The sequence below is a fragment of the Temnothorax longispinosus genome, chromosome 9 (genome assembly GCF_030848805.1).
Source record: "Temnothorax longispinosus isolate EJ_2023e chromosome 9, Tlon_JGU_v1, whole genome shotgun sequence".
NCBI classification, from domain to species: Eukaryota; Metazoa; Arthropoda; class Insecta; order Hymenoptera; family Formicidae; genus Temnothorax; species Temnothorax longispinosus.
Window position 1 is genome coordinate 14,895,664 of NC_092366.1, and position 16,244 is coordinate 14,911,907.

Sequence of the window (16,244 nt, forward strand, 5' to 3'; positions counted from 1 at the left end):
AAAAAAATTTTTTTTTAACGAAAACAAAGTTTCCTCTATGAGGAAGCAATAAAAATTCAAAAAATATAAATCAGCAATAATAAATACATAAAATTGTAAAAAAGATTGAGAACTTGTGAAAAAGCAAAGCGTCATGGACATGGTTTACAGTATATCCAAGATAGAAACGTATATATGCATGGTGCAAAAACTCTGTATCGGCCTGAGAGTTCAAACCGTTCTTTTGCAATTTAATATACAGCATCTCTGATATCAGTCGCTTCGATAAAAACCTTTCCTTATCCAGAATTTCGACGTTATCCCAATCAAAATCGTGATTAAAATCTAATCTATGTTCGGTAATGACGGAAAGATTTGTCGTGTTTCTACGGATATGATTACGGTGTTCAGTAATTCTCGTTTTAAGTTGCCTCAAAGTCTGGCCAACGTAAGTCGCGTCACAATTTTTACATGAAATTCTGTACACGACGTTTTTGTGTGATTGAGTAGGAAAAATATCCTTCTGGACTTTGATATAATTATTTAATTTATTCAAGCTATAAAATGACAGGTTGACATTCAGATCCGTAACCACGCTTTTAAATTTCTCCGATATATATGGAACATAAGGTACAGTGAACCAATGGCCACGGCTTTCTTCGTTAGTAGGTGGGTCTTTTTATTATCTCACCCTAGATACCATCAAAAAAATATAAAATTCATAATTGACACTCTGCTATATAATGACTACCCATTGTCGACGTTCATATTCGACACTATTAATACAAGAATAAAATCTTTACTTTATAAACGTACACTGTACCTTATGTTCCATATATATCGGAGAAATTTAAAAGCTTGGTTACGGATCTGAATGTCAACCTGTCATTTTATAGCTTGAATAAATTAAATAATTATATCAAAGTCCAGAAGGATATTCTTCCTACTCAATCACACAAAAACGTCGTGTACAGAATATCATGTAAAAATTGTGACGCGACTTACGTTGGCCAGACTTTGAGGCAACTTAAAACGAGAATTACTGAACACCGTAATCCATATCAGTAGAAACACGACAAATCTTTCCGTCATTACCGAACATAGATTAGATTTTAATCACGACTTTGATTGGGATAACGTCGAAATTCTGGATAAGGAAAGGTTTTTATCGAAGCGACTGGTATCAGAGATGCTGTATATTAAATTGCAAAAGAACGGTTTGAACTCTCAGGCCAATACAGAGTTTTTGCACCATGCATACGTTTCTATCTTGGATAAACTGTAAATCATGTCCATGACGCTTTGCTTTTTCACAAGTTCTCAATCTTTTTTACAATTTTATGTATTTATTATCGCTGATTTATATTTTTTAAATTTTTATTTTTATCTGTTGACCGACGTTTTATATTTATTTGTACAAAATTTGACTTTAGACATCCCTGACTATATACCTTTGTATTTATCGTCGACCACCGTATATTATTTATTACTTTATAACCTACACGTTTTCAAGTTTGTTATAAGACGTTTATCTGCGTGCGTTTACCGAATCAGTCTTTTGTTGTGCGTCATGTCGATGGGATCTCGTCTTACAGATCGCTCTGGGCAGATCATTCTCTTTGCCATTATTTTCTTATTATTCGGTTTGACTGTGATGTATTTTTTCTCCAGACTACCTGGTGAGTTTTTCTAGAACTTTAATTTAAGACAAGGATGTAACTCTTAATTTCGTTACAGATTTGGACCTTTTAGTCTCACTAAGTTTCTGTCAAATTGAAACAGTAAACTCACCATGTTAAAGGAGAATATATTTTTGATGTTAATATTATACCACTGAAGATGGCTCGGACGGGAGCCGAAATGTTTGGATTTTTGTAAATCAAGGAATAAATCACATTTATATTTAAACGCACCTGGATCCGCGTTGTGAGTGTTGTGACCCTTACCAGCCCTTTCTACTTATATTTTTATTTCGAGGGTCTTTATATCACATTTTATTGAATTAATTAATTATTATATTGAATATTACTTTTATTTTGTTTACAATTTTTTCTATCGAATTTAATCCCCTTGTTCCTTGCCTACCCGAATCCCTACTTACCCGTATTCCGATCTATAGTCCTACCTGTCTATTTTCCTACCTACCCGTTTTCTAATATACAAAACTTTAATGAAGACCGCGATACGATTTACAAGGGGCCTAATTTGTTAATTATTCTAGTAGGATATCTGAACGGGATATCTCGAAGTGACACGATTACTTGAGATGTGAGAAAAGTGGAATAGAGGGTTTTAACACGCGCGCGATTGGGATTTAATTGCGGTTTTTCCAATCTCGCACTTATGCGAGAAAATATAAAGAAGGTAACCCTTTGGGGCAAATAAATAGGTATATATATAAAATTATTTTATATGTTACCTTATTTCACCATTGCAATGTGGTCAATGTTGACCACTTACCTTTAAGGGGATCCTAAAGCCGTCTGTAATACCGGCTTTTTTTCTTAGCACTAATCTTTTAATTGACTTTATAGAAATGCAAAATTCTTGTCTAGAATTAAAGTACGCATCAAAATCTAGGTCATGGTGGTCAAATTTATATCAAAAACGAAAAAAATTAATATTTTTGTTAATTTTTGGTATACGTGACGACAATATTTGCTTTGTACAAAAATTCCACGATAAATATCCACAAAATTATACCGGCATGACCTAGGGACAACATTTAAGAACAATATCGTGCAATTAGATCTAAGATTGAAAACCTAGAAAAAAAGATTACTTTATATAACTTTTATATGTGCAAAAGCACATTCAGGTTGACAGGATAAGCAATATTGCGTGTGGCAAGAGATGGCGCAGTAATCGAACAAAGACAGATGCCTCTCGTTAGACAAGGACAGATATAGATATATGACAAGAAAACAGAATTAGAAATGTTGACATTACCGACGTCGAGGAAGTTCAGCCTTCACTTTAGGATCCCCTTAAGATACTAAGTTGATAGATATATTTATATTTAAAATGACAGTAAAATATTTTAATATATGGGGTGATAAGTCCAGGAATTCGGATTTCTCCTTGACAGGTATAAATTAGTCTAGCATCTGAGTTATTCAGTACCTCGACAATAGAATAAGTAATATTGAATTTTAAATTAAATTTAACATATTATTGAGTTGTAAAAAAGAATTTGTGAATGTTATTTAACTGTCATCGTTGATCACTAGTCATCAACAATGGCATAAATAAGAAATTCAGTCTCATAGCAATGAATGTGTTTAGATCATAATATGTACTTATTACATTTCAAATAAAGAGGAAGATTTCTCATCCCATATACTTAAAATTATTCAACGTGTAACGAAGAATTCTGCATGGATATAATTAACTCCTAATTATCATTTCATACATCTAGGAAAGTTTATGAAAGATTGGTTGAAAAGTTGAAAATTATGAGCAAAAAAAATATGAAATAAATTGTAAGCTTTAAGAACAATTGACATATACGTCATATACATATATATCCCAATGGAAATAATTATCAAACTTTGACGTTCCTATGAGTATTAGCGAAACAATTCGTAGATCAATGCATGGAAATTTTCTTCCGTTCCTTTTTTTATTGTTTTCTTCTGAAAGGAAAATATTAATTCCGCAAAATCCGATAGCAGAAGTACGTGACATAATAATTATATCAATATGTATTCATAACGTCAAATAGTATATATAGAGAGAGGCAATTTGATTGGTGTATACTCTTCGGTGAAAATTATAAACGCATACTAATCAGATCCACTTCTTGCAACAGTTGTAGAGCAGCTTAATAAGCACTTTTATAGACAGATTCTTTGGCCTAGCCAAAGAGGAACGTCTCCTTTAGAAAGAGACGAAGAGTGAGTTAATCTAAAATTAAAAGTTAACCGACACTTGTGAAACTAAGCCTTAATGATTAGATCTTGCTTTTAATCTCTTCTTGGATTTAAATAGAAACCAATCGTAATAAAAAACTATTGAATGTTTACTGATGTTCATTTAAAAAAAAATCAATGCAGATTAACTTTAATCTTTAAACTCTTACTTTTTATCTTTTTCTAGTTCTAAAAATTAGAAAAAGGTAAAAAGTAAATTAAACCGAGATTAAAGTCAATTTACATTGGTATAAAATGGCCATGGAGCTGCTTTTCCGCCGAATGCGACCATTATTGCGTTGCCACTTGCCAGAGGTTCCTCTCTGGCGACGCCTAGAAATCTCATAGGAGAAATAGGGAGATTGGTAGCAACTGACAATTCATACTTTTATAGTCAGAGCAGAGAGAAGCCTTCTCTCTGGTCAAAGGTAGAGACCCTTTAGTCAAAGGTAGTATTATAAATGCTTGGATACATGCTGGTTAGAACGTGCCTGGGCGTGCATTCATCTAAATGTTCATGCATCATGTCCGACTGCGTCATCTTGAAGTAACGTGACGTGATTTTGTAACATAGATTACAAGAGATCTTTAGCCGCGCCATGTTTTACCTAATTAAATTTCTCGATACTTTACCAATTTTTGCGGTTTTTGGAAACAATATTTTTAGAAGTATAAACCAATGTGAACTCTCGTCTAATTTATCTTGCGAATTTTTCAGACTCTGGGTGTTTTGCTGTTTAAATTTTGAAATTGCTGGAGTTATCAAGTGCCACCTATCGCGCTTGACTCTTTTTATACTTTCATATTTTTTTGAGCTTAGATTTCAACGACACTAGTTTTTGCAAAATAAAAATTCTCATACTTTCCAAACTCTGAAAAACTGACAGAGCATCAAGCAGTATAAGAAAAAATAAGAAATAAAATAAAAGGTGATGCTAAAACTAAAATTCCAAGATTGTTTATCATAAACCCTCTTTTTTGTTATTCGTACTAAGATTGATGTACTAATTCAATACATAACACACATCATACATGTTCATAGTTAATGCAATTTTTGTATTTTAATATTTATACATCCAGTATACATTTTAATTAAATGAAAAAGAGATAGCGACATTGATTACTCCAAATGCATTTTATATTTCACGAAATGCCTAAATACCTCATCATTTAATGCACGTATTAAATACATAGTCGTAACTTATTCATATAGAAGAATTGAGACAATGCGATATAGAAATTCTTTCAATCACAAGTAATTCATTTCTAAATAAATTTTTGGAAGAGACATGTAATTGCGAAAAAAATACCAAGAATTTACTGATGATGTTAATATAGCTTTTGCAATATTTCGCCGAACTGTTCCAAAAAATGTCATCATCGCATTAAAAAAGTCAAATTATGAAAAAGATAAGAAAGATAAAATTGTTTAAAAATAACAAAATTATAAATAAAATATAATCAAATATTTTGTTTTTATTAGACATTAACTTCTTTTACAACCTAATTTACCACATAATTTTTACAAAGTAAATTTGTGTATAAAAATATAAAAAATAAACATAAGCAAGAAATAGATTGATATATGTCCTAAACTATTATAGTAAACAAAAACTATTCAAATTATCAGTGTTGAGTTTCTCGGTCAACACAAGGCGAGGCACAAGCCTCTGGTTGCTTATAATGCGGTCACGCTTACGTGGGAAGCAGGCAGCTTGGTTTGTTTCAAATGATTTGAACTCTCGTGATTCTCTTCTAAGACTCTCGTTTATTAGTGTGAACGATGCTTCGTATTGAGTTAAGAGTTTAGTGTTTAAGAGGCGACGGTAGGATTGATGAGTGCCCGATCCTCCGGTTTGAAGAAATATAAATAGAAAAGATCATCAGTAAGTTCCGGGAATTGTCGGAATCTCCCGATCACCTTCAAATTCTCGTGGTCACGATGTATGACTCGACATAAATGTGATGGAATACGAAACAATCAGTCTATGTTGTATGTGTAGACGGACACATGCGGATATCTTTTTTTCCATCGATTAACCAATTGATCGCTTATATTACAGTATATGAGATAAAACTCTTGCTTAGAACATTGTTCGAAAATAACGAAATAATTATCAAGTGTATGAAATTCCACACGCCAAAAATATAACTTCTTCAGGTTTTTGCACTGTGCTAGTAATTCCAATCCGTGATCAGTGAGATTACCATTGCGCAAATAAACTTCTTGCAAGTTTTGCAAGTTTTGATAAGAGGAAAGTAATTTAAATAACCTATCATAAGTAACTGGGTATTCGTATCTGTAACAAAAATTATATAATTATCACAACACTTCAATTGCAAAGAGAAAATTCATGCACCTTTTTCAACATGCTCGCAAGAGAAGCAAACAAATTTCAATAAAGAACACAATAATATGTATTTTAAAAGAAAATGTAGCACACACACTTACAGATCAAGGTGCACTTTCCGTAAATTCTTACAGTTGGTGAGGGCACTAATACCTTGAGGTGTAAGATAACATGCAGATGAATTTATTACTTCCAAGTCACGACACAAAGTTCCCAAATCTATTGGAACTGCGTCTGACAAAATACGCGTTGAGTACCAATGTAACTCACGCATCCGTTGATTTCTTTGCAGTATTTTGCTGAGACGTTCAGTTCTTATATCCGTATTACGAAGATTTAAAGACTCCAAACCATTTAATCTCTCGAGATACGAAAATCCTTCGTCGTCTACGAGACGACAATAATTTAAGTCCAATTCTAAAAAAAAAAGAACATGTTTTGGATATATGCAATTTACTCATAATCTTGACAATCATACATATACAATATAAATACATACCTTTCAAATTTTTGCATATCTCTGAAATTTTAAGTAGAGTACAACTGTTAACAGATTTGCTGCATTTACTTAATCTTAAGTGAGTTAAACGCATTCCGCAATTATCAAGAAAGTTTACAAAATCCTCAACATGAAAAATGCTTTCTGTAAGATCTAACTGTCGCAAATATTTACATCTAGATGAAAAGTAACAAAATATATCGCGCATACGTTTGTCCGATACAACAATACGTATGCTCAAACGTATATAGAGTTCAGGGTCCCGTATTAAATTATTGAAGCGCTTATCTATTTTACTCATGCGGAATAACGACATGAATTCCAAGTTTTTTAATATCATTAGTAGTACTTCATCCTACAAAGATAAAATATAAAACTTCAATACACGATATGATATTGCAATAAATATTATAATGAAAAATAGACTTCTGAGAATACTTACAGAAAGCGCAGATATACTGCAACCTGATAACTCCTTGGATTTATCCGAAGAGAGTTTCATACGCTTTGCATAATTTGAATGACTTTTTGGTAAATTATGACGCGAGTTTCTCTCTCCATTAGATTGCAGATAAGCAGGAATTACCTCCTGAGGTACTTCTTTGTGCCTCATATTATTCTTATAAGTAATTCTTCTTATATTACTACAAATAACATCGGAACAAATTAATTTTATTATTAAAAAAAAAAAAATATTGAAAAATACTTATTATCTTCGATTATTATACCTTTTACAAATAACGCAATATTCTGAGAAATTTTCTTGCAGATGAACTATATCCAAGTGTGCACTTTTTAAATCTGCCGTTAAATTATAAACATCGTCATGGCATGGAGAGTACATGGAGTTAATTCTTTTTAACACATTTGTTAAACTCTCATTAGCATTTCTAGAAAGAATCAATTCCGATGTACCGATAAGCATCACAGCATCTATCTTTGTGTAAGTTTCAGGCGAACTCTCCTTAAATACTAGTCTGAGCATTTTGGTTTTAAAGTTACACGGATGTGACAGCGGTGGAGAAAATAATCTTGATGTCGGGGGTACAATCTGAGACGATTCATCCCACAATTTAAACCACTTATTATTAGAATCTTGAGCCCAAATTTGCTTTACGCTTCCAGGATTATAAATTTCGTAAATACAGACTCTAATTGGATATACAGCTTCATGAAACTCGATATCTTCAAAATAGAAAAATATAATTATATACTTTCTTCTTAACAAAAGCGTATCTTTTCTTTAACAATATCCTATTTGTTAATTCAAATATTACATACTAATATACCCCTTTTCGAACGCCTGATTCCAACCTATAAAATGAAATTTAGCAATTGTTTTGTCTTGCCACGGAGATATTGAGATATCTGTAACATGTCTCTGTAATGAAAAGTCAAAAAGTGTTAAATACTACAAACTCTTAAAAGTTTAAATTCCAATTACTTTTTACGGAACAATAATGTATAATACCAGGAAATATACATACCACCATTTTTTCAGAAAGAAATGGTAAATGAAATAGTTGTCCATAGTTAGGAAATTTAGGTGGCCCAATTATGTCAGGGGCAGTGTGATATATACTAAGACTCTCGTAGTTCACAGCAACAAATCTATTCTTCACAAATTGATAGATGAAGTCAACACTATCCTCTTCTTCTACGGATACTTTGCCGACATAGGGATATCGACTACAACTCTCGCAATATAAAGGTTGATAATGGGGTGTCATACTTTCTCTCTGAAAAAAGACAAAATATATGCAGAATAATAATCCTTGCTTTTGTAGTATATATGTAGTGAATATTAAAATGCAGCCCTTAATTGTAGAAAAGGATTTCAATTAACCACACAAATCCTGTTCTACCTGTTTTTTCTCTAAAAATGCTTTTTTAACTTTTCTATATTAACAAATTGCACATTTATTATAGAATGTTACGTACATACATAAAGTTTATTATATCTCAAATTTCTTTACTATATTGCATCATTCTTTTATAACAGAATAAATTGTTAATAAATAATTATTTTATGTATTTTAATTTTAATTTCAAATTCTGTGCTTTATAATATTTTTTTGTTTTTTATGAATTAGATATATATGTGTTTATTTATTGTAAATATATAGTATTATGTATATACTTATATTTTACATTTCTAAATATATTTTGCAATATATTATTTTTTGAACAACTTTCCTATAACAATTTTTGGGGTTTTTTAAATAGTTTTTAAAGAAGAACAAAAGAAACAAAAATAATCGAAAAAAATAAAAAACGTAGAATGGGCTTAAAATTTTCCAAAATGCATTTTTTATCTTACTTAAGATAACGTATATTTTATCTCATTTTCCACCAGTTAGTGTGTTCCACCATGTGTTCCACCATGCGGGAAACACAGACTTTTGCATAACGCATAATACGTAAGCATGAGAAAACTGATTGGTCTATTTCCTTACGCACATGTGTATGGACCAATCAATTTTCTTATGCTTACGCATTATGCGTTGTGCAGAAGTGTGTGCTCCCCGTTTTAGAAAAACATACGATATATATGTGTGCACGAGCACTAAAGAAAAAATATTGTAAAAAATAGCTTACGTTCGCTTACCCTTACGCTTCTATGCGGTGACTAAATTTTTTCAAAATGTGTTTCTTAATTTATTTAACCTTTTATCTCATTGTTTGATACAGGTTATATTTAACAATAAGTCGATCAAAGGATCACACAGTAAATAAAAAGAATTGCCGGAAATTTGACTCGAAACTGAATAAAAAAATTAATTTCTATTGATTTTCATACTACTTACTGTTTATCAACAAGGCAGATTTGATTTTTTCCGTATAAAATGAAAAAATCATGAAAGAAAAGAAATGTTGGAACACGTGGTTAGTGAGCGCATACTACTTCTGTGTTATAGTCACATCTATATTATATACTAGACTGCCAAAACTCCCACGAAATACATAGACCTAAAAAGTGTTACATCCAAACCCTAATAGGATTCAGGTAAATTACTAGAAAGCGAAGGAAAAACTATATAGCTAGAGAGTGGGGATATGGAAAGACGGCGTGTACATATACCTATAGCGTCTTTTACTAGAAAACCGACTCAGACAATACATAACACTAAAAGATAACGAAAAAGATGTCTCTCTTAAATTACCTTATCGACAAAGCAAAAAAATATGTAAAAAAGACACCTTTTGATCTTATTGAAGAAGATATTTTTTTGACATCTGTTTTATGATGTTTTTTAATGAAGACAAAAAAACGTGTTAAAAATATCTTTCTGGCTAATTAAAAATAGTTATTATTTTATATTATTACTTTATATTTATATTAAACATCTAAACTCGATATTATATCCATCAAAAAAGTAAAAACTGGCTGCGTTCAGCAGAAAAAACTGCTTTGCAACTGTTGTAAAATTTAGGAATCTGATTGGTGAGTGCTTTTCATTTTGGCCAAAACTATAAGAGCACCAATCAAATTCACGAATTTTACAACCATTGTAAAACAACTTTCTCTGTTGAACGCACCCATTGCGACCATGTTGAAGCGAGAAATGATACACTGAGAATTCTTGCGTATCACTTTTAAATAAATGGATATTTAGGTAAAAAACACTTCTAGTCGCTTATATTTTATTTTAACCAGATATTCGGAGGAACTTTCTCTGTAAATCGAAATTGGTGGAGTTCAATTCTGAACCTCTCTTGCTAGTAAATATATAAGACCGTCACTCACAAATGTGTCTGTGAAGGGTCTATGCGGAAATTTATGCGTCACCCATTAATGAGTGCCTTATATTGCACTCAAAGTATTAAAGCAAATGATAATTTGTCATTCTGCGATACAGGATGCACAACAACGTAACCATCTTGTAATTACATTGATTTGCATTAAAATGCAAATATATAATTTGCGTTAAATTATAACAAAGCTAAATTAATATTTAAAAAAATATAATAGTTATTGTGCGCGACGGTTTCTTTACTTACACATATTAATTTACGCAATTACTTTTTCGTGGCATGCAATTCAACCGATTTATGTATACTGATTTATATATCTCTTCTTTGTAAGATATATTTTTTTTCAGACAGCACAAAATATTCCAGCAAGATAATTTTCATGATAATATTCAACAAGAATATTTTTAGATAATTCGACGAATATTCTGCATGTTATTAGAATATTATTTATTAAGTTCTCAGAATATTCCAATAATACGTACTTTAATAAATATTTTTTATACTATTTCATATCGTTATCAACTGGAACGTCTGTGTACCAAAATATTCCAATTCAGATAAATAGCCGTACTGAACAACATGCAAACATTTTATGTATACTTTGTGCTGCTAGTGTCCATCTGGGTCAAAGGTTTGTGGCACCCGTTTTTGGATCCCAGATTTCATCTTGCGTATTCCTCGATTAAGTGGAGGATTTCCCAATTAAGAGGGGGAGAGTTTAAAAAGAAGATTCCTTGTTTAAGAAGAGAAGACAAATTCAGAAAATGTTAATTGTGAACTAGAGGTATCTGTGTCGTATTGCCTAAAAGCAGAAGGTACCTTAATTTCCCTCAAACAAAGAAAAGACCTCACAAAAATACATTTTACGTGGTCTCATGGTTGTGTAGTACCTAATAAAAAGAAAAGAAGAAAAGGAAGACTATCGCTGTTTCTTCGGGCGTTACAGAGTGTATCAAGATTATAGTATAAATATCTTGTAAGAAATATACCCAGTAAGCAATTTGATAGCAAATTGTCGCCAAGATGGCATCAAATTCGTTCAAAGATTGCAGGTGTCAAATCCGGTGCCATCTGTGTGTCATCTTTAAGCTCATGTTTTGCTAGCAAAGCCTGTGTACATAACCAGACAGCAAATTGGCAGCAAAAACCGAGCAAGCTTTGTGTAGCGTTGTCTGCCAACAAATTGTCGGCTAAATACCGAGCAAGCTTTGTCTAGCGTTGTCTACCAACAAATTGTCGACAAACACCGAGCAAGCTTTGCGTAGCGCTGTCTGACGACAAATAATCGGCAAAAACCGAGCAAGCTTTGCGTAGCGCTGTCCGACGACAAATAATCGGCAAAAACCGAGCAAGCTTTGCGTAGCGCTGTCCGACGACAAATTGTCCTCAAAAACCGTGCAAGGAAGCGCAACACTGTAAAAAAAAAATTATATTTATTTCAAAATTTTATTACTATTTTTTAACTAAATTTGTTTCTTAAGATGCAGTCTATGATTATAAATATTTTCTCGTATTTGAAATAACATACTTACTTTTGGTGGGATTCGAACTCGGGACCCCGGGACCTCTGGATCGTGAGCCAACTGCCTTACGTGGTAGACTACTTTTTAATTTAATGTAAGTGTTATATATAGTCTACATACGTCATAACCAGCGCAAATATATAATTTTTCAAAGAATCATCTTAAGAAACAAATTCAGTTTAAAAAGAGTAATAAAATTTTGAATTGGATATACAAATATAATTTTTAAAACAGCAGACCAGGAAGAGCTAAAGAACTACTGGCGCTAAGCAAACAAAAACTGAGAGTGGCGGTGGGGCTGCAAAAATTTTGGATTGGATAATATACAGTATATATTATAGTTATTAAACCGGATTTTAAGCCGCCGTGTAATAGCCATGTTATAGCTAGTCTATATGACCGCGCGTGCTCATTATTTAATCTGTTCAATGTTTATTTAATTTAATGCGTTTAACGAGGAACAGTGTATAATACTTTATATTCAGTAATCTTTTTATTGTTCTATATTTGTTATACATATATATATATATATAATGAGAAACTCTTGCTGTTTAGGAAGTTGTTCGAAAATAACGGAATATTTATCAAGTGTATGAAATTTCATAGACTCAAAATATAACTTTTTCAAGTTTTTGAACTGCGCTAGTAATTCCAATTGGTGATCATGCAGTGAGGTCAGCATGGCGCAAATAAACTTCTTGCAAGTTTTGATAAGAGAAAGGTAATTTAAATAAGCTATCAATATTATCTAAATAATCAAGAAACTGTAACAAAAATTATATAATTATTACACAGTAATTAATAGCAAAGAGATCATGTCAGTCAAATATTTTGTTTTTATTAGACATTAACTTTTTTTACGACCTAATTTACCACATAATTTTTACAAAGTAAATTTGTAAGTATAAAAATATGAAAAATAAACATAAGCAAGAAGTAGATTGATATATGTCCTAAACAAGTAAACAAAAAACTATTCAAATTATTAGCGATATGTATAAACGGATACATGCGGATATCTTTCCTTCCATCGATTAACCAATTGATCGCTTATACCACAATGTATGAGACAAAACTCTTGCAGTTTAGGACATTGTTTGAAAATAACGGAATATTTATTAGGTATGTCAAGTTCCACATTCTCAAAATATAACTCTTTCAAGTTTCTGCACTGCGCTAGTAATTCCAACTGGTGATCAGTGAGGACAGTATCAGACAAGTATACTTCTTGCAAGTGTTGATAAGAGGAAAATAATCTAAATAAGTTGAGTTCTGTCTCAACAGGTAAATATTTCAATCTGTAACAAAAATCATATAATTAGTACAGTCGTACTTTAATTGCAAAGAGAACATTCATGTAACTTTTTCAAGATGCTCGCAAGAGAAGCAAACAAATTTCAATAAAGTATACAATAACGTGTATTTTAAAAGAAAATGTAGCACACACACTTACAGACGAAAGCCCACTTTTCGTAAATTCTTACAGTTTGTGAGGGCACTAATACCCTGAGGTGTAAGATAACGTGCAGATGAATTTATTACTTCCAAGTCACGACACGAATTTCCCAATTCTCTTAAAACTGCATCGTTTATAAAGTCTCCCGATTGTAACTCACGCATCCGTTGATTATTTTGCAGTATCTTGCAAAGACGTTGAACGTTTATACATGTACAAAAAAGGTTTAAACGTTCCAAACCTTCCAGTTTCTCGAGGTACGAAAATCCTTCGTCGTTTATATCAAGACAATAACATAGATCCAATTCTAAGAAAAATTTGTATAAGTTATATGCAATTTACACACAATCTTGACAATTATATACATATATGTATATATATATATATAATTAGTATATATATATATACTTTATGCATAAATATACATACCTTTCAAATTTTTGCATATCTCTGAAATTTTAAGTAGAGCGCGACTGTCAACAGACATGCAGTTACTTAATCTTAAGTGCGTTAAACGCATGCCGCAATTATCAAGAAAGCTTACAAAATCCTTAACATCAAAGATGCTTCCTGTAAGATCTAACTGTCGCAAATATTTACATTTAGATGAAAAGTAACAAAATATATCGCGCATACGTTTGTCCGATGCAACAAGACGTATATTTAAAGACGTATGTGTATAGAGTTCAGGGTCCCGTATTAAATTATTGAAGCGCTTATCTACATAACTCATGCGGCATAACGTCATCAAATCCAAGTTTTTTAATATCATTAGTAGTACTTCATCCTACAAAGATAAAATATAAAACTTCAATACACGAGATGGCATTGCAATAAATATTATGATGAGAAATAGACTTCTTAGAATACTTACAGGAAGCGCAGATATACTGCAAAGTGATAGCTCCTTGGATTCATCCGAAGAAAGTTTCAAACCCTTGTCATAATTTGAATGACTTTTTAATAAATTATGACGCGAGTTTTTCTCTCCATTAGGTTGCAGATAAGCAGGAATTACCTTCTGAGGTACTTCTTTGTGCCTCATATTATTCTTATAAGAAGTCTTCCTTCGTTTATCGCTGCAAACAACATTAAAACAAATTAATATTTATATTAAAAAAATAAAAAATATTTAAAAAATAATTATTATCTTCGATTATAATACCTTTTACAAATAACGCAATATTCTGAGAAATTTTCTTGCAGATGAACTATATCCAAGTGTGCACTTTTTAAATCTGCCGTTAAATTATAAACGTCGTCATGGCATGGTGAGCACACGGAGTTAATTCTTTTTAACACATTTGTTAAACTCTCATTAGCATTTCTAGAAAGAATCAATTCTGATGTACCGATAAGCATCACAGCATCTATCTTTGTGTAAGATTCAGGTGAACTCTTCTTAAATACTAGTCGGAGCATTTTGGTTTTAAAGTTACACGGATGTGACAGCGGTGGAGAAAATAATCTTGATGTCGGGGGTACAATCTGAGACGATTCATCCCACAATTTAAACCACTTATTCTTAGAATCTTGAGCCCAAATTTGCATTACGCTTCCAGGATTATAAATTTCGTAAATACAGACTCTAATTGGATATACAGCTTCGTGAAACTCGATATCTTCAAAATAGAAAGTAAAATTATACTCTGTTCTCTTAACAAAAGAGTATCTTTTTTAACAATATATTATTATTTATCAATTCAAGTATTTAGTATTACATACCAATATAGTTATTTTTGATGCTTGTCGTTGTATAGAATTCAACAACATTAATAATACGTCTTAACATGAAATCTTTATTTTGCCATGGAGATATTGAAATATTGATACCATCCTCCCTCTATATTAGAAAATCAAAATGTGAAAATCAAATAGTAGAAAATCTTGTAACATAAATTTATAGATAGCGATTACTTTGTACAAAACGATAACAGATAATACCAGGAAATACACATACTTTAACATATTTTTCTCCAAAAGAACATGATAGATGAAATAGTTCTCCGCAGTTTGAAAATTTGGGTGGCCCAATTATATCAGGGGCGGTATAAAATATGCTAATACTTTCGTGGTTCTCGCCAACAAATCTTTTCTTCACATATTGATAGATGAAGTCAACACTATCCTCTTCTCTTACGGATACTCTGCCAACATAGGGATATCGACTACAACTCTCGCAGTATAAAGGTTGATGATGAGATGTCATATTTTCTCTCTAAAAGAAGAAAAAAAATATGGAGAGTAAAAATTCTTGTTTTGTAGTATATGCTAAAATGTAATACAATATCATATTTTTATCATATTGTAATATATCATATAAGTATAGCGGTAAGATTATATAATCTAAGTTTATCCTGCTTCAATTCACTTGCTAATACTGACGTTATAATATTATTGTCTGCATGTGTGTATATCATTATTAAATAATTAATTATTTTAAAGGAAATAACCATAGACCTAGAGGTCTATGGAAATAACTGTTTTTTATATTTTTTTAATATAGAAAAATGTTTTTTTTTTTATTAATCTGGGCTGCGTTATCCAGAACCACGCGATCTTATAGCAATATAAGGATGCTCTGCCCTTGTTCAACTTTCTGTGAGTAACAAAAGATAGAACGACGCTTGAGCGTTAAAAGTGTAATTCTGGGAACGCGCAGCCCTGAAATATCGCGATATCAAAATAATCGACCGAAGTTGGTCAACTGCCCGATAAAAATCAGTCACGTCACATCCACGTCGAATCTACGTAATTTACGTGGACTAC

General features: G+C 31.6%; 2 protein-coding genes and 1 long non-coding RNA gene across 3 annotated transcripts; all 3 read right to left on the minus strand.

The window, feature by feature from the left end:
• Positions 1 to 5,529: 5,529 nt before the first annotated feature.
• Positions 5,530 to 7,339, minus strand: LOC139819325 (F-box/LRR-repeat protein 4-like). Its single transcript, XM_071788569.1, has 4 exons — positions 7,183 to 7,339; positions 6,741 to 7,095; positions 6,343 to 6,658; positions 5,530 to 6,190 (listed from the first exon to the last, which is right to left on the minus strand). The coding sequence occupies exons 1-4, from the start codon at positions 7,240 to 7,242 to the stop codon at positions 5,872 to 5,874; spliced, it is 1,050 nt and encodes a 349-aa protein (XP_071644670.1). The 5' UTR covers positions 7,243 to 7,339; the 3' UTR covers positions 5,530 to 5,871.
• Positions 7,340 to 7,497: 158 nt separating this feature from the next.
• On the minus strand, positions 7,498 to 9,649 carry LOC139819614 (uncharacterized). Its single transcript, XR_011733784.1, has 4 exons — positions 9,548 to 9,649; positions 8,228 to 8,479; positions 8,022 to 8,121; positions 7,498 to 7,925 (listed from the first exon to the last, which is right to left on the minus strand). It is a non-coding gene; the product is annotated as an uncharacterized lncRNA (long non-coding RNA).
• Positions 9,650 to 12,594: 2,945 nt separating this feature from the next.
• LOC139819132 (F-box/LRR-repeat protein 4-like) lies at positions 12,595 to 15,092 on the minus strand. Its single transcript, XM_071788321.1, has 5 exons — positions 14,641 to 15,092; positions 14,350 to 14,554; positions 13,905 to 14,262; positions 13,473 to 13,782; positions 12,595 to 13,317 (listed from the first exon to the last, which is right to left on the minus strand). The coding sequence occupies exons 1-5, from the start codon at positions 15,024 to 15,026 to the stop codon at positions 13,005 to 13,007; spliced, it is 1,572 nt and encodes a 523-aa protein (XP_071644422.1). The 5' UTR covers positions 15,027 to 15,092; the 3' UTR covers positions 12,595 to 13,004.
• Positions 15,093 to 16,244: the final 1,152 nt, after the last annotated feature.